This window comes from Euprymna scolopes, chromosome 18 (assembly GCF_053919585.1).
Source record: "Euprymna scolopes isolate OS-2025 chromosome 18, ASM5391958v1, whole genome shotgun sequence".
NCBI lineage: Eukaryota > Metazoa > Mollusca > Cephalopoda > Sepiida > Sepiolidae > Euprymna > Euprymna scolopes.
Genome location: NC_136499.1, coordinates 16,872,769 through 16,892,870, shown reverse-complemented (window position 1 = coordinate 16,892,870; position 20,102 = coordinate 16,872,769). Strand labels below are relative to the sequence as shown.

Here is a 20,102-nt window from a genome sequence, read left to right as displayed (position 1 = left end):
CTTATAGATAAGCTACAGAATATAAGTGTAAGTTATGAGATAATGTATGCCTTCTCAATAGATGACTATAGACGTATCGATTTTAAACGGTCAGCCTTTTAAAGTTAAGGACTGGAAGCTAAACCCCTCTCCCAAGGTACATGCAAAGTATGTGCTTTTATAGCAGCTTGGGGAGAAGAGCAATTGGTTATTTGTCCAGTTGAAACGGAACTTACAAGAATATAGTATTAATATACATTAGGATATACAAAGATTTAGGCAAGGTTTAGGAGTATAAGGATTTGAAATAATGTTTATCATGCAAAACAGACACAGGCAGTCATCTTGGAGGTAAAGTAACAAGCTCTTTTAACTCGACATTTAGAAAAAATTTTGTGCCAGTTATTTTACATAAGTAACCATGTACGTACAGCCAGTATAGGCCTTATATTTAAATATACAGTCAAGGAATGATAATTGATGATTTTCAAAACAAAAAAAAAATTGAAGAATTATCAGTAATTAAAAGCAGGAAAACAAATTTAGGGGAATAAGCAATAACTTTACAATATTTAATAAGCAAGTAATTTTAAGTAAGAGGTTTGCTTTCCATGAAAGTTTGGACTACACGTCGTGTTCAGCTAGGTTTCTATTAGCTTTCAACCCGTGGCCAGTATTTCAGCAGGATTTTTTTTTGTTGATTTTTGAAAATCTGTATTTTAATTTTATTTGATAGATCTTAGCAAGAAATAAAGATGGGAAATTAAATTTAAGTATATTATGTAACAGCTTTACAATAATGGTCTAAACCAATCAGGTGAACATAAATAGGATGCAAGCAAGCAAAGCCAAATATATATATATATATATATATATATATATATATATATATATATATATATATATATATATATATATAAACTACTAGGTAAATATATATCGGTAAACCAAAATCAAGAGAGGTAAAGAAGAATTACGCTTAGACAAAAGTTTAGAATCATAAAATGATCTCTTGGTCGGAGTCTCTGAAATAGCAGGTGATTATCTGGCATCCGGTAGAATACCTTGTGCTTAAAAAAAAAAAAGTAAATAAAAAGAAAAGCACACACAAATGCACACATTCCCAAGCTTTTACCTACTGTGCATGATATGGACCCTACATTTAAAAACTTAGTCCAGCGGAATGTATGTTTGCAAGACAGGTATGTGCATTATGGGAATGGGACATTTTGGCTCAGCCAATTTGACGGCATGACCAATTTGGCGGAGGGACAATTTGGTGTCGACCAAGCCAGTCACATTTTTGTAAAAATTTTATGATTTAAAAAATTCAGAGAAACAATATGAAAATATATCACTTTAACTGTTTTTAAGAAAAATTATGTTTTTGAAAAACTCTTTTTGGTTAATTATTTTCTTATTAATTTTTTTGGTTAATTATTTTCTCATTAATTTTTTGGTTAATTATTTTCTCATTAATTTTTTTGGTTAATTATTTTCTCATTAATTTTTTTGGTTAATTATTTTCTCATTAATTTTTTGGTTAATTATTTTCTCATTAAATTTTTTGGTTAATTATTTTCTCATTAATTTTTTAAGGATTAAAATCTTAAAAAAATATTTTTAGTTCTTTTCAAATAAAAAAAAACAATATAAAAACATAATCTGTTCGTCGATTACTGACTGTGTTGTTGTTTGCTTTTGTGTTGTGTTTAAAGGTTTTTTGTTAAAATCAAATTAAATTTATTTCTCTTAATAATTTTTATTTTAATTTCATTCCAAGAAAAAATATCTTCGTTTATTGAATTAGTTTTAAAAAAAAAATCTTTGATTATAATGAGGAAGCGCTAATTTGACACAGAATCGGCCAAGCTGAATCGTACCAAAACCATGCAATATATATAGCCTATTATAAATTTTCGTACTGTGTGTGTGTGTGCGTGACGCGGTTTGTCTCAGCCTACAGGCAGTCCACCCAGGCAAGTTAGGTATCGAAATGAAGCTTATGACCCAGCGGATGTTTTAGTGATATTTATATCCATGTTTGGTGTATGGAAATGCAAAAAAAAAAAACCCCCAAAAAACAAAAAAAAAACAAAAACAAAAAAACAAAACAAAAAACAAATGCAAAAAAAATAACGATTTACTAAACGTTTTATTTACTGGATATTTTTCCGGTACAAGGACCCAAGTTTGCCCAGTTGGGCAAACTTGGGTCCTTGTATCAGTAAAGAAATAAAATGACAATATAAAAATATATACTAATATATATATATATATATATATATATATATATATATATATATATATATATATTATTCATTTATTTAATAAGAGTATACACCAATTAGGGGTGTAGGGTAAGTGAGGACTTTTTATACCATTAATTACCGTTATAATTTTCAGATACCACTTCTAAAATACACCGATATAGCATAAACCCCCTATTTCATGTAAACCGCTTGCATAGCTATAACCCATTAATACATATGATTAAATAAGCACCTTCTCTCAATTAACTTACCTTATATCATCCCTGAGAGTTTAATCACACATATTGTCCATATACATTAAACCCACCATGACAGATACGCTATACAGTATCAATATTTTGTTTCGCTCCTCGTGGAACTATCGTTAGACGTCGCATTCCTATTATGTTACCTAGCATCTTCTCTCCTCTTCTGATGAAAAGCACTAGTCTTTGAAATACCATGGTAAAAAGAAGTCTTACTTATCCTACATCCTAATCGATGTATCACTCTTATTGAATAAATGAATAAATCTATATATGTTAACTATATAGTTTTATATCGTCATTTTCTTTTCTCTATTGATTTCTATAAGCTCCAATTCGTTGAGCTTTACATCATTCCGATAAGTCTATATACTAGCAAAAGTACCTGTCGTTGACTGGGTTCAGAAACAGCCTACAGAAAACGGACTCTGATTTATGAAAGTATGATAGGTTATGAAAAGGAAGGGTTGTAAAGAGATAGGTTCGAATTTGGGGGTATCAAAATCAAAGCAAAATATGATGAAAGTAAAAATAAAATAGATAAACCCCATAATTTATTGTACCATACCTGTTCACACTGAAACACTTATCACAATATTCTGTGGATCTATATTAAAAAACCTTGTTATACTTTGTGACATATTTCCATTCTATGGAGGTCAGGCACGAACGAACACTCCATAATTTTATTATACCATATTTCTTCAAACTGAAACATAATTATCAAAGTATACTTACGCAGAGAGATATGAAAAGTCTTTATTAAAGTTTGTGCCTATTTCAATTCCACGGAGGCCAGGCGCGAATGCAGACCCCACAATTTTATTATACCATCCATATTTAAGTTGAAACATACTTATCAAAGTATTCTCATGTACATCTATATCAAAAACACTTGTAAACGTTTTTTTTTTTAATTTAAAAATTTTTTATTTCCATACTTTGTGGACCAGGCGCGAACGCAGATCCCACAATTTTAATGAACCACCGTTCTGCCAGATTAAACATACCTATTCCTGTGTCTCGATACATCTTCTATCATTATATGTAATCAGTTTTTTAAAATAGTCAACCATATAGGAGCCTATTCGTGACCACACACACACACACACACAGCTTTATATCATATATACATCTCTTGGAAGTAGTTTAAAACTATATTAAAAAACTTATTTAATTTTTATACTTTTTTCATTCGTTAGAAAACTATTTAGTAAGTCATTTAATCACCTGCAATCGCCGCATCAACTTGCTTTCTTGAATTCACAATAGTCCTAATGTGATTTCAGTTGTTTACCATAAAACTGTTTCGGGGATTTAAAAACAAAACCGTATATTAAATCATGGCTCTCCAGCAGTGTTGATCAAACACCACCTCCCTTAATCACAAGAACAAAAAAAAAATGTTCCGAATATTTGATCTAGTTTCCTGCTCCAGATTAATTTGGCTAATCTGTTCAAAGCTATCAAAATTCATGTCTTCCTTACCTGTGGCATTCATCCTGGTCTCCAAATTCAAAATCGATATTTTTTTTTAATTTACCAGTCAGTTGTATTTATACAATTCCGATTAATCCATTATACTACTTATCACTTCTACTATTATTAGTACTTCATTTATATATCTACAGTTTTATTTACTGATTAAAATCTATAAAAGATAAAAATAATTATATATATTAACAGAAGTACCCGTCGTTGACTGGGTTCAAAAACAGCCTACAGAAAATGAACTGTGATTGATGAAAGTATTATAGGTTATGAAAAGGAGGGGGTTGTAAAGAGATAGGTTTTCATACTCAAATATTTTACTCTAAGCAAAATATGATGAAAGTAAAGATAATTTTCGCGAAAATATATTTTTTTATATCAACTTTGTTTCCATTCGTAACCAACAAAAGGATGTTTTCTTACAAAGAGAAAATGTTATATATATAATAATATAAATATATAAGAAATAAATGTTACCATAGTCAATAAAGGTTACTTTTATGGTAGAAAAGTTCATTGGTTTGTATTTTTAAGTAGTTTGTAAAAAAACATTTTTTTTTAATTCACGAACCGGTTTAAAAAAAAATCAAAATGGCAGCGACTTTGACTTTGAAATGGAGAGCCCCGTTTTCAATTTGAAGGAGGGCCACCTAAGCATTCTGTGTTAACAATTTAAGAGAGTTCCGTCAACGTAAGGACTATTTATAAACATATTTTAATGTTTTCTGTTATTTTGTGCCTGAGGAATATTTGATTATGGCATGTTTAGTTTATATAAAAAGTCATTTAAGTAGTTATCGCCTCAAATTTCGTTTTAATTTCGATTAGCTGAAATTATTTCAAGTAAAGAGCATTAAAAACCATTTCAAAGCAAAAAAAACATGAACTGAACTTTTATTGACTATGTAACATTTATTTCTTGTATATTTATTTTTTCGAATAGTCGCAGACTTCACAATTTTTATGAACCACCGTTCTGCCAGATCACACATACCCATTTCCGATCCTCGATACATCTTCTATCATTATATGTAATCAGTTTTAGTCTATTCGTGACCAGACACACACAGAGACGTTCAGCTTTATATATATATATATATTGTTTACTGTTTTTCGAGGAAAGAATTCCAACAAAGTGCTCGATTACAAAGAAAAACTTTTTCGATATAAGAGTTTAATATTTATTTAATTATACAGAAGTTCAGAAAAACATTGGTACCGTCGGTTTCAACATAAAGAGAACCAGTTATCATTAACTGGTTCCCTTTATGTTGTCCTTTAAACCGACGGTACCAATGTTTTTCTGAACTTCTGTACAATTAAATATATATATATAGGAAGTTATAAAATATATATGGCAATTAAGCCGCACAGAATATTCCGCATTTCATCCACGCTAGAATTCATCAGGCATAATTGCCATATATATTTTATAACTTACTACCTAGCTCTACCTACGAATTAAACACTGTTGAAGTAAATACTTAAAGTTTATGCATAAATTTATACTTCCGTATATTAATTTATGTGATTAAATTAAGTAGTCATTATATATATATTTTAAAAAATCCCCTATATATATATTTATAAATACACCCCTTTATCGAAACAAACATAATATTAAGAATACCCAACAGTCTAAGACTGAAACGAAAAATCACAATACTAAAATCTAAGAATCCAAAAAATAAATATCAAAATTGAATGAAAACACCCCTACCATTATTTCAGAGGAGCTGCCTCCCTCTCCTCACACAGGCACATTAGTAACGACATTGGATCACAGTTACCTTCCTAAGGAAGCAAATAACTTCATAACACTATAAAACAGCACACACATTCTTCAAACCAATAAAAGAAAACACACACACACACACACACACACACTAAAGGGGGGGGACACAAGCAGAAAGAGAGAGTAAGAGAGAGAGAGAAACATAAGACAGGAGTGACCACAGTCCAATAAAACAGTAATAAAAATTGAATATTCAAATGAAAAGTAGATTCACTTACACGTTTCTATCTCTTGGAAACATTTCAAATGAACTACAAAAATGCTCTTTTTACATCTCCAACACATCTTGAATATATTCTAAGCATTTTAAATAATTTCTGAAGAGGACGTTTCACAGAACGTCTGAAACACGTTAAAAACGATTACAATGATTGAAAAACATTATTACAATGATCTAAACATAATTTTTAATGAAAAACCAAGGCATGGAATAATAAAATAATGTTAAAAAACACACATTGTTGGTGACCACCCCCTTACATATATACGTACACCCACACAATTTTTTTTATACATTATTAATATAGTTTTGGATTTTCTTTATTAATATATTCCGATTACTTTCATACGATTCAAAAGCAGATAACGAACAAATGCTTTAAATATTTTAGTTTTACCACCAGCTTGTTTAATCATCCTTTTGAGCGGATTGTGACGTGTGAAGAGAAGTGGATCCTCTATGACAATCAGCGAAATTCGGCACTTTGGTTAGATTCCGAAGAAGCTCCACAACACTTCCCGAAGCCAAAATTGCACCCAAAAAGGTTATAGTGACTGTTTAGTGGTCTGCGGCCGGTCTCATCCACCACAGCGTCTTGAATCCGGGCGAAACGATTACGGCGGAGAAGGACTGCCGACAAATTGACGAAATGCACCAGAAGCAACGTATGTGCCCGAGATTGATCAATGTAACGGAGCCAATTCTCCTCCATGACAATGCTCGTCCCCATGCTGCTCAACTAACCCTGCAGAAGCTGAACGAATTGGGCTATGAGACTTCCTCATCCGCCATATTCACTGGGCCTTTCACCCACCGATTATCATTTTTTCAAGCATCTCGATAACTTCCTGCACGAAAAATGCTTCAAACGCCGATGATGCCATGTCGGCCTTCAATGACTTCATCGCTTCCAGAACTCCGGATTCCTATGTTAATGATTGTTTCTAGTTGACAAAAATGTGTCAATTCTAATGGTTCTTATTTCGATTAATAAAGTTTATTATGAAAGGAGTTATGATCTTTTGCAGTTAAACGTAAAAACGACATTATTTTTATACCAACCTATTAATATAATTGGAACTTATTCCTTCAATATCAGGTTATGATGTGGCATTCCAGGCGGTTGTAGTGAATTCTACAGGAAATTCTACAGCCTGATCTTTATTAATAACACAATCAATGGATTGATAACTCTTTCAAAAGATCATATCAACAGCATAATTTCTAGGGGCCAAGATTGCTCTTTCACGAAGCTATCCAACAGTGTATAAATTTTGAGCAATATCTAGGAAAACCTTAATCACCATGAACCAATTCAATTTATAAGTTTTTGTGTATGCTAACAACGAATATCACAGTTAAATTTGGGGCTGATAAGTCGTTTACAAAATATGAAAACATATGATATCCAACGTAAAAGCTAATGTAATCTTTGGCAGCCATTTTGTTTCCACAGCCGAGTAGTTAGGAATGCGCATGCGTGTAACTGAAACTGACGACAAAGCAAATATTTTTCACCCCCTCCCCCATTGGAAAAAAATAGGATGTTTATTTCGATAGGGAGATTGAGGGATGTTTATTCCAAAAGCCGTTTTTAATATGGGGAGGTTGAGAGGTGTTTATTCTGAAAGCCGTTTTTAACAGGAGATTGAGGGTGTTTATTCCGAGAGCCGTTCTTAACATGGGGAGGTTGGAAGTGTTTATTCCGTAAGCCTTTACGCATGTGCATTACTAATTCCTAGGTTGTGAGAAAAAAATGGTTGCGAGGGATTATATTAGCTTTTACGAATATTCGTTGTCAGCATATCCGAAAACGTATAAAGCCAATATTTCGAATGTGAACGGGCATTTGTAGTTTATGTATAAAAAAAAAAAAACACCGAAAAATTTGTATTTTAGTCAGAGAAACCAATTATTTGATAAAAGTCATCGAAATTAATATTCGTTTTCTCAAAATTCAATGATTATTAATATATTATTAGTTACGAAAGTTTCTATTTTGTATTAAGATAAACCTTATTTATTTGATTTCAGTAAATGTGTAAGGAAAAACTTTCGAAAAAAACAACACACGTATTCGAAAACTTTAGAAGTCTGGTTTGAAATTAATATTTGTTTATATAATCGATGAATAAAGTTGACATTAACTTAAGCGTTTCTTTCAAAACTGTACTTAGAATTTGTCCTCTGTCGTAGAGGATTTCCTTAAGAAAAGTATAAATTTTTTTGGTTGAATTTTGTCTTGGTTCGTGAGGGATTTCCGGCAAAAAAAAACATAATTGTAAAAAAATATTTATCGTTTTAAAAGACAGTTAAAAATCTGTAAGAAATTTAAAAAAAGTAAATATTTTGATTCCGCCTGCCGTAAAATACGTTTAAAAGCATGCAAATATTTGCATTTATTAATACAAAGAGATGATGGCAAAAGTGAAAAAAAAAAAAAAAAAAAAAAGAATTAGTGCCATCAGCTAGAATCGAAACCAAAACATTTCGCGTTCCAGTTGCGTTCTCTACAAATGTTGGTATCGAGATAAAGATAATAAAGGCTAAATATTAATGAAGAAATTAATTTTATGTGAGCATGCGCATAAAGAAGTATAAACATGTCGGCCAATTGAAATGAACATTTCGCATTTCAACTTGCCGATATATCTCTGTACTTATAATTCATCCATAAATACAAAGATTTTACTCGCTATAAACCATCTTTAGTGTATAATTACTATTTCCTGTTAATTACAGTAGTTTAAAAGTTTACCTGTTAAATATTTGCATATACACACATCTACTGTTTAATTTATATAGATAGAAGAGAAAAATTTTTTTTTAGGATTTTCAAAATCAAAATATTGGCAATGTTCCATAACATGGTGAAAATGACGTTTAGGGTGTTGTTTATTTTTATGTTCCTTTTATGTTCGTACAATCTCTTGTCAAGACTGCTTTGTGTTTCACCAATTTATATCGGTCCACAGTCGCGGCAGGGTATGGATTATATGCTAGCTTTAATCTTGAAATTAGATTTGCGTTTATGGATTATATCTCTGACTGTTGAAAATGTTATTTCACATATTTCAATACCCATTTTGTTTATTTTTTTTTTATTTTTATATATAACGTTGTTTTTACTATTGGTAGGTGGGATAATACTTCTGGTAAGTGTGTTTTTTTTTAAATTAATTTTTTAATCTGATTGCGCGTAGATATTTCTAGGGCTTTTCTTTTAGCGTTTAGTAAGAAGTATGGCGGATATTGCAATTCTTTAAAGTGATGAAATCAGTTCTCATCTCCTACTCCTCTAATGTAATCAAACAAAAGAAAAGTTGTTTGTTTTTTTTAAACATTTCTCTGCACTTACGTAAAATAATTATCCAGATAATCCAGATATTTAGATCCAGATATTTAATCCAGATATTTAGATACCAGTTAATTTTTTTAAGCAGATATTGTATATATACACATCTATGTATCTATAAAAGTGAAATTGTGTGTGTGTGTGTGTCTGTGTGTGACCATTTCCCTACCAAACTACTGCGTCGATTTTCAGTCTACAGACTCGATATTTGATATAAGGGGTATTGAGATTTGGGAAAATCTTTTTAATCGGTTTTCGGCCAGAAATTTGGCTGTCAAGAGGTCAAAGTTCAACGGTTTGACCTTTAAGAACTTTACCGAACTCCTCCGCCAATTTTAGGTCTAAACACTTGAAATTTTAGATGTAAGTTACTTGATCATGGATCAAACTTTTTAATTTGATTTTAGCTCAAAACAATAAATGTTAAGGGATCAAAATAGGGGTCAAAGTTAAAAAAAAATTGACCTCAGCGGTATCTACCAAATTACTCAGCCAATTTTTGGTCTAAACATATGAAATTTTACATAAAATGTATTCAGACATAGGGCAAGCTTTTTAATCGGCTTTTGGCCGAAAATTTGGCTGCCAAGGGGTCAAAGTTAAAAATATTTGAATTTTGCGATATCTAGCAAACTATTCAGCCAATTTTGGGTCTAAACATTTGAAATTTTACATAAAGGTATTCAGACATGCAACAAGCTTTTTAATCAGCTTTTGGGCGAAAATTTGGCTGCCAAGACGTCAAAGTTGAAAAAGGCGACTTTTGCAGAGTATATCAAACTCCTCCGCCAATTTTGTGTCTAAACACTTGAAATTTAAGATGTAATTTACCGGGACATGAGTCAAACTTTTTAATATATATATATATATATATATATATATATATATATATATATATATATATATAGTAATTTATAAAATATATATGGCGATTAAGCTACACTGAATATTCTGCGTTTCATCCAACTATAGGATTCGTCAGGCTTATGCGCATAAGCCTGACGAATCCTATAGTTGGATGAAACGCAGAATATTCAGTGTAGCTTAATCGCCATATATATTTTATAAATTACTAACTAGCTCTACCTACGTATTGAGCACTTTTGAAGTAAATACTTAAAGTTTACGCATAAATCTATACTTTCGTATATTAAATTTATGCGAATAAATGAAGTAGTTATATATATATATATATATATATATATATATATATATTATATATATATATATATATATATATATATATATATATATATAAATAGGATGAGAATCCGACGATATGATTAACACGGATGTGAAAAGACCTTAATGCTCGACGTTTAGTTTTTTTTTTTTTTTTTTTTTTAACTAGCAGTTTAGCCCGGCTTTGCTCGGGACTTATGTTATATACTGTTCATAACTAAGTCCCGAGCAAAGCCGGGCTAAACTGCTAGTTAAAAAAACAAAAACAAAAAAAAAAAACAAACTAAACGTCGAGCATTAAGGTCTTTTCACATCCGTGTTAATCATATCGTCGGATTCTCATCCTATTTTTATCATACATAATTATTTCCACAGTCTTTCATGGCTTGTATGAGTTGAAAAGTTGTTGGAATGTGGAAATATATATAGATCCACAGAATATTGTGATAAGTGTTTCAGTTTGAACAGGTATGTTATAATAAATTATGGGGTTTATCTATTTTATTTTTACTTTCATCATATTTTGCTATGGTTTTTATACCCCCAAATTCGAATCTATCTCTTTGCAACCCTTCCTTTTCATAAACTAACATACTTTCATAAATCAGAGTCCATTTTCTGTAGGCTGTTTTTGAATCCAGTCAACGACGGGTACTTTTGCTAGTATATATATATATATATATATATATATATATATATATATATATATATATATATATATATATATATATATATATATAGCGATATCGCCTGCTATTCCGACAATAACTGGTTAGAGAGAGAAAAAAAAAACTTAGATTGCACACCTTGACTCGTTTGTCGCGAAACCAATGAATCAACGACTGCTATATTTTGTTGGGTGTGTTTTTATTTCAATATGTTGGATGTCTATATGAATAGAAATTCACACTACATTGGTTTTATGAGCACATTAGACAAGCATCAATATAAATATTTTAACCCAATTTTGATGTGCGTAGTTTTATTCATTGTCTAATCTTTTAAATATGCTGTATGGCTCATAACAGAACGATGACTAATAATAATTATAGAAATAGTAAAAACAGGTTAATGTAGTTCGTTTTCTTGTGTATATTAACAAAATTTATAGAAAGAAACAAATGGACACAAATGGACACAAACTGAAGACGGAATTTATACTGTATATTAACACAATATTATATCATAGATAAACGACAGCAGGTTTACAACAATCTCTATATCCACGTTTGAACTAAATATGAACATATACCTGAGGAAGGGGAATGTTCCCGAAATATCATATCACACGGAACTATCATCTACCACACTGACATAAGTAAGGAAGAATATAATACAATGACATAGAAGTGTACAAAACATCTGATGGGGGTTTCAAAAGTAATGCCTCCTTACTTTTTTATTTGGTCCGAATGGACCAGAGAGAATGGTAAATTGTATTGTTATAAGTTAACCTTTTCATTCATGACCTTAAAGCGCTATCTCTCTGTTGCAGATATTGACGGCGTGAGATTCTAAGAAAGCAACCGCTGTCACTGACGTGCGTCAGAAGCAGAGATGCGTCACTGAATTTCTGGCAAAAGTACATTGAGAATAGTGGTGACTATGTAGAAAAATAAATTCTGGAGCACTAAAGGTAACTCGTTTTAATGGCATCACTCACGCCCCCGTAGCTCTTCAACATTTTGAGGTAAAAAGGCGGTTTTACCTTTTGAACAACTTTTGTAGTATGAATCTGCATAGCTCATTTAATCGTTATATTTTTTAATTTTCTGCAGTTCGTGTCTATTTATTGAACCTTTTCTTTGTATTGTCTTCTATATGAAACCCCTGAGCATTTCCCTCTTTATTTATAACGAGTGGAACGATAAAATTGTCGCACTAGAAAAGAGACATGATTCCATTTCCGTTTGATAAAAACAGTTTTCTATTTTTGCTGCTGACCATCTACCAGTTAGCCAGTTGTGTACTAATCCCAAGAGAGATAGGAGCCTTGTATCATGTCTGAAAGTGACGCAATATTCAACGAGCGAGATCAGAGATGCGCCGCTGTACAACTCATGCTCTCTACTGATCCAAGTTATGAGAACAGAACCATTTTCAGCACCCTCAAAATGCAAATACGTACGGTTCAACATTTGAGGGCACAACTCAGCGAAGTTTCCGGCCACGATTATGGTCTTTGGTGTGGTTTAAAGTGAGGGACATATCACGCCACCTCACATCTTCAAAGTTGGTTTAAAAGTCAACACCAAAGTGTACCTAAATGTGCTGAAGAGTGTGGTGATCCCCTGGTGAAATCAGGTAGCCGCTAACAGACCCTGGGTGGGCAGCAGGACTCGTCGCCGGCCCACAAGACCAAAGAGACCCAGGCTTGGCTTCAGAGGGTGTGCTACGACTTTGTACCTTTCTTTCACTGTCTCCCTCCTTCCCAGACCTGAACCCGCTGGCTTACTTCATTTAGTAATGCATCGCGAACATCACCAACATGACCTCCAATAACACCAAAGCTAGCCTGATCGCCGCCATCCGCCGAGTATTCGCTGAGCTTCCGTGTGGAAAAGGCATGCTCCTAGTTCCGGACTCGTATCAAGGCAGTAACTGAGGCTGAATATGACTACATTGAATAGATATCAGCTCTACTACATAATCAAGTTACCTGAATTTATTTTTTCAATAAAAGTTTTAAAATAAAGCTGTAGTGTTGTTTTCTTTAGGGCTACAATTTTATCGTACTACCCTGTAGGAAAGCAACTTATCTTGCCTTTGGTTACATTTATCTATTGTATCTTTATTAAAAAAAAATAAAATTGTATTGTTTATTTTTCTTTAGGGCGTCAATTTTATCGTTCCACCCGGTAGCATTATTGAGGTGTGCCAAGAAATGTCCGCGTTTATCATTTCAAATGAGAGTGGTAACTATGTCTTCAATCATGTGTTGGTTACAAACACTTGAAACAAATCATTTAACGAATAATATATACTTGATATAAAATAATACAACTTCCTATTCCAATAGCTTTCCAATAATTGAACGCTTGTAGAATTATCTTCCTGGTCGCTATTTTTCCCTGCACGTAGCCTTAATCTTTTAACGGCTAAGACCAATTGGCACCCCTTGTCTTTGCAATAATAATATTTGGTTTTTATTCGCGCCTTACATTAGCTGTATTTACGCCCTGTCTGGGGCGGTTTACATAGAAAACAATAAATAAATTTGTATGGCATGAAACTGCGTCTAGAGTGAGACTTTAATTTGGGAACTTTGGAGTGTGTGAACCCCTCCTGAGCTTCCATGGCTTTCATGTTTATTCTGAACTGAAGTCATTAGGGGTAAAATCGATTGGCTAAATTAATCGTATAGGGATTATCTTCTACACTCCTATAAATTCGTTTTTCTTTTGTGTGTAATGATATTCATATTAAAAACCCTCTTTTCTATTTATTTAAAAAGAAAATACAATTTTCTTATATATGGGTTGTGGAAATGCATTCACTAGCAAAAGATTTAGCTAATTTGCATATTCTTTTTAAACATTCATTTTAATTAATTCCCTATTAGTTTTTTCGGTTTTCTTATGGGATGATCATCTTTACTATTACGTGTAATTATATTCATGCAGATATTCTACATGATTTATACTTACATAATATTTGCGTAAAATCTTTACATTAAACAAAAAATTGTTTCCATATATATTTATGCATACGTATATATTTTTGTTTAATCTATTAGCCTATCTATCTATCTAACTATCTATAAAAGTGAAGGTATCTGTGTGTCTGTGTACATTTTCATTCGCAATGACTGTTAATTTTTAGTCTACAGACTCAAAATTTGATATACAGGGTACTGAGATTTGGGAAAATCTACGTGAGCGGTTTTCTGCCAGAAATTTCGCTGTTAAGGGTTGAAAGTTCAACAATTTGACCTTTGAGAACTCTACCAAACTCCTCCGACAATTTTGGGTCTAAACACTTGAAATTTTAGATATAGATTCCTTGGACATGGATCCAACTTAATAATGTAATTTGAGACCAAAACGATAAATTTTTAGGGGTCATAATAGGGGTCAAAGTTAAAAAAATTGACCGTTTTGTTTTTTTTTTTCTTTTTTTTTCTGGGCATACACCTCCAAACACCCAGGCAACGCCGAGCACCCATGCTAGTTTAAAATAAAACCAGATTCAAATAAAAACAGAATGTATCAGTCAAATTAGTATGGCGATGGCATATTCTTTTTCTCCGTAAAAATAACTCAAGAGGACATTATATTTTTTTTGACACACACACATACAATATCTATATATATATATATTCAGGAATACGTATTTCATCGTTATATGACTTGTGTATAAACACGATGAAAATAAAATTGAATAAATTAGAATATTTATTAATCCATTAATAAAAGCTTTAACCGAGCTGTACAGTGCACCCTCATATTTTTTTTCGGCGGGTTTTTATCGATTTAACACTAATCTACCAGATTATCAAATAAATAAATAAAAATAATTAAATAAAAAAAAAAATTAAAAGTCAAAGTTTAAATATTTAAAGATTTTTTTAGGAGGTTCTAGTTTCTAATACAGCGTTCTAGTAAATCGATTCTCCATATTGGAAACAGTCGTCGAGAACACAAAAGACAGAGAGAGGTTTTGAATGATTTTCTTTTTCCCAATTAAAAAAAAAAAATAATGAAGAATTATTTTTTTATTATTTAAAATTCGTAAGAAATGCATGAATATTAAAAAAAAAATAAACGGCACTTTAACCCCCTCTCTCTCTTTATATATATATATATATATATATATATATATATATATATATATATATATATATATATATATATATGAAATTTATTTATACAAACATTGATGGCTACATATGTGCGTACATGTTTCTGTAATTACCCGCGTTGGGGGATTACGTCTTCAGGCCAAGAATTATCGTCGAGAATATAAATAAATTTCATATACCTGCTCTATTTACTCATTGAGCACTCTTTGGTAGACACATGTTTCATTGGATGTACTTCTAGGAAACTAAACTCTACTGGCTATATATATATATATATATATATATATATATATATATATATATATATATATATATATATATACAATTAAACTACTTGTGGCAGTGATTACATATGAATACATAACAAAGTTCTTATTTAGATAGCTCAAAAATACGCTATTAGAGCTATAAATATTTTTCGTTAAAACGAAATAGACTCACAAGTATTTATTCATTTTCAGAAAGTTTTTCTTTTATCAGTAAGATCTTACGTACAACTATTTCAGCCTCCTATGTTGGCATGTAAGAATATATCCGTTTATCAAATTATAATTTGCACAACTTTCTGAAAATTAATAAATAATTATGTGCTTATTCCTATGAACATAGTATCTTTAAAGAAAATATATATCTCTATATACTTATTCACGGACACGTGTTTCGTCGTTATAAAACTCTTATACAAGTATCATATATACACATATATTATATAATCTATAATATAAATCCCACCTATCAGTTTATATATATATATATATATATATATATGTTTGTATGTCTGCCTAAAACTTTCGACAGCGTAAACAGATTTTCACAAGATCGGTATCGTTTTGAATCCCGACCCTTCGGACAACAAATATCGAAAAATTGGCCCAAAACATTAGTTCTTTCACCCTCAACTGGGCATTTTTCTACAGGAAGGGGTCGCTTTTTTCGCCGATACTTTTGAAAGTCATCCCCTCTTTTCGATTGTCTAGCCTTAATTTAAACGTACGTCACTTCCGGTTTGGTGGTGGGCGCAACAGCAAAGACGTCACTTTTTTTCACATTCTGTTCCTCCTTCGCGGCACGGGTTCGAGTCTGCCTACCTACTACACCTTTTTTTTCGCTCAACACACACCTCTAAACACCTGGGCAACGCTGGGCACCCAGGCTAGCATTATATAAAATAGAAACAAAAACGTATCAATCGGTATAAAAATAAGTTATGATATGTAGACTAAACGTCGTTTATTTTTAAACTTTATTTAATAGCGACATAAAACATCTATCTGAAGCGATTACTTGGCTGCGATTTTCTCTTACGCATGAGCAAGTTTTGTGTTGTGTAATGTCGATACACACGTTCTATTCTCCACGAAACATTAAATCGTTTGAGAGTACAGTTTAACGGTCACGCACAGGCGAATTTGAACGCTTGATTTGTTTTGGTGTTCCCATTTCAAGCTATATCAAACCGCTTTATGCCATATTATGTCAACACGCATTACGCATTGCAAACGATTAAAATCCTCGCCAATGTGGACGATATTTATGATCAGAAACAACGACTGTATGTCGTTTAAAAGATCATTCACTCTATGCCATAAATACTATAAATACTTTGAATGCTAGCAGCTATATTTCTTTCGCTCTGAAAGAGAACAGAAACACCCATTTCACATTACAAACACAACAAATGTATTTTCAAATATTGTACTGGTATTTTATTTCTTCAAACGAATCATCCCGAGAAAGTCGTGAAATAAAGATGAAACGTTGATGAACATATAATTTTGTTTTCTTCATTTATCATCTTCCCATGGATATATTTATGTGTGATCATTGCTATTTGTCTTAAACGCTGTAGTGTTCGGCTGGTGGAGCAGCCTCGTTTTATTTGATATAAGTCTTGTTGCAGAGAAGATAAATGAGAATATTGCATTCAATTTGCACATAGCCATGTACTATTCTTATTTGACACTAGCGGAGTTAGTTGCTGCTATTGAATCTCATATGGCTCGGTAGACTAGCCATGAACAGATAAGCTCTACCACAAGAAACACAACCATAATTAATCTGTCACGTTTCAAGATAAGCTAATCTACTTATCTTGCCTGCAATTGTCATAGACACGCTTCCATATAAAATAGTTATTCGCATGTGTAAAGCACTATGTTAATAGCGAGTAAGTGAGCTAGTATGGATTTTGACAAGTGTCGCACTAAGTGCATGTCATGATGATCCAAATCTACAAAACAGAACCATTCCGAAAGACGAATCAAAGACATGTGACACAAGGTTTGGGCAAGGGGTAGCAAGTCAAATGGCGTAGACATAACTGGGCGCAAGAGGAATGTATAATAATGACGACACGTTTTGTCGAGCCGAATAAAAAGAAAAGATTTTAAAATCCGTCTGTCGATGAGAGCCGAATTGGAGACATCGAATAATGCGAGTCTGCCAGGCGACATTGCGCGAGGCAGTTGGCTAAGAATGCAGAAAGAAAAATTTTGGAATCGTTAAGTTCGAAATGTTTCCCAGAGAACCCTGTTTGCATGTCATGCATTTCATTTAACTAAGAAGATTAGTTAAATAGTTAATTAGCTAAGAAAAATTTACTCTCTCTTCTGAGATAATTCTCTCTAAAAATAAAACCTTCAATAAACTATTAACGAACCTCTCCTTGGGTCCTTTCTGCATAAAAGGAAGCTTTATTTATAAAGCTCAACAGATGAGATCAACGACCAAAAAAGAGACTGAAGTGAATCCTTAAATAACCACCAGATGAAACAAGGAAGAGAAACGGCAGTCAGTCAATAATGAAGAAGAAACGCGTTCTACCTTGCCCCCTTTCGAGGGGATAATGTATTTCTTTGTCAGAATCCATGCATGTCTCAAAGTCTCCTTCATACTTACTTCTTACTTCAGCTGGGAGTTGCTAGAAACCGAATTAGTCGGCGTTAATCTGTTCAGTTCATCCCTTCTCGAATTCACGAGGGGGGAACCTATCTTCCAGTTTACACCGGAAAGGACACAAAAACTTACATTAAGTGCTTACTTAATATTTTTTTTTGTGACTACTTGCATATCTAATGAAGAGAAAAAGGAGGATAACGCGAATAAAAAACGCGCATAAAGTAATTTTTGTTGAATGAAAACAGCGCAAAATGAACATTGCTCTTCTGTCTGCTTTTCTGATGTCGTGGTGCAACACGATTGGAGGAGTGGTTGTTCTGTCTATTTTTACGTCATATCAAGCCTTTTTAGAAAATTTTAAAGCGAAAAGAATCATAATTGTCCGAAAGCAATTATTGAATTATTTCGTCTGCCTTTTTCTGTTATCTAATATTATTAATAAATTACTTTTGTATTGTATGCGGTGTTTTACTGTAAATATATCGTCTACTTTTTGGAGTAAAATTGTGAGTTCATAACTTCCCAATAGCATTTGTGCATAATTGAATTTGGCAAGACCCATTATGTAACGAATGAAATGCTTAGTAATATTTCATTCTAGAGGTTTGGAGTTCAATCCTCAGTATATGTGATACTAAGAATGTAATTAAGCATTAATTAACCCTTTGACTAGAAGGGTTATGTTCGAAATTCCATACAAGTTCTCCGACATCAAAACAAAAAATACCAAGTTCGACAAAATGCACCGGAAGAAGGTCGGAGGTTAAATATTGTGAGAATAATATCTAAGATGAGAACAGCAGTTTGAATAATCCAAACAATCCAAGTTATCAATCCTCATCTAAACAATTCCGTAACGGATTTGATAATATTACCGAATTAACTAAAAAGGAAGGAGAGAGAGAGAGAGAGAGAGAGAGAGAGAGAGAGAGAGAGAGAGAGAGAGAGAGAGAGAGAGAGAGAGAGAGAGAGAGAGAGAGAGAGACAGACAGACAGACAGACAAACAGACAGAAAGAGAGAATGGGGGAAGAGGAGAACAACAAAAGGAAACATACCCGCCAAAAGTATTGCACAATCGCGTTTCTTTAGTTCTGTGATGTGAGATTTGAGAGTGTCCATAAAATTTGGGAAAAGTTCGCTCAGATCGTCCCTCATGTTGACGGGCAACTTTTGCAGGTACTGCGCCGTGTTTTCATACCATTTCATTAAGGTCTCTCGTTTGGCTATGTCCTCTTGTATCATGCCCAGCTCCAAAGACAGCTTGTCGCCTTTATCCTGAAATAAGCAAAACACACATTGAAAAGTATTTGCTATCAATCATAATAGACACTGCATTCAAATAAGGTTAGAATATATAGAGAGTGGAATTTTTCATTAGAAGTAAAAAAAGCTATGTGTTTGAACAGTCACGTTAAAGAAAGGAAGTCGCTAGCAAGATATGGCGTATAAGAAAATGAGAGCTTTCACTTTAAAAAAATGGCGCACGCAATATATATATATATGAGAGAGAGAGAGAGAGAGAGAGAGAGAGAGAGAGAGAGAGAGAGAGAGAGAGAGAGAGAGAGACGTTTTAATAGTTGATCCTTCTCCCATGGGGAAGAATTTGGGAATACATATATGTTCGTAGACGTATATCGTAACGAGAAAATACCCCCGAAAGGTCAAACCAAAATTAATTTGGGATGTTCTTTATTAATAAGGTTTACAGGTATCCTCATTAAAAAAGGAAGAAAAAGAGTCTACAGCGAAACAGAAGAGGATACGTATTTGGACAGGGAATACGATTGATCCTTATGTAGCCACATTTGGATACGGGTGTATAAAAATAAGTTCAAAACGTGTACAGAATGGGATTTCCAGTA

The 20,102-nt window shown here is 32.5% G+C and overlaps 1 protein-coding gene across 1 annotated transcript in view; it reads right to left on the bottom strand.

The window, feature by feature from the left end:
* The window catches only part of LOC145297506 (uncharacterized), a 236,946-nt gene that overhangs the window by 158,342 nt on the left and 58,502 nt on the right, over window positions 1–20,102 (bottom strand). Inside the window, exon 2 of the mRNA XM_080143406.1 lies at window positions 19,296–19,515. Within this exon, the coding sequence (XP_079999532.1) occupies window positions 19,296–19,515 (220 nt within the window). The remainder of the gene's footprint in view (window positions 1–19,295; window positions 19,516–20,102) is intronic.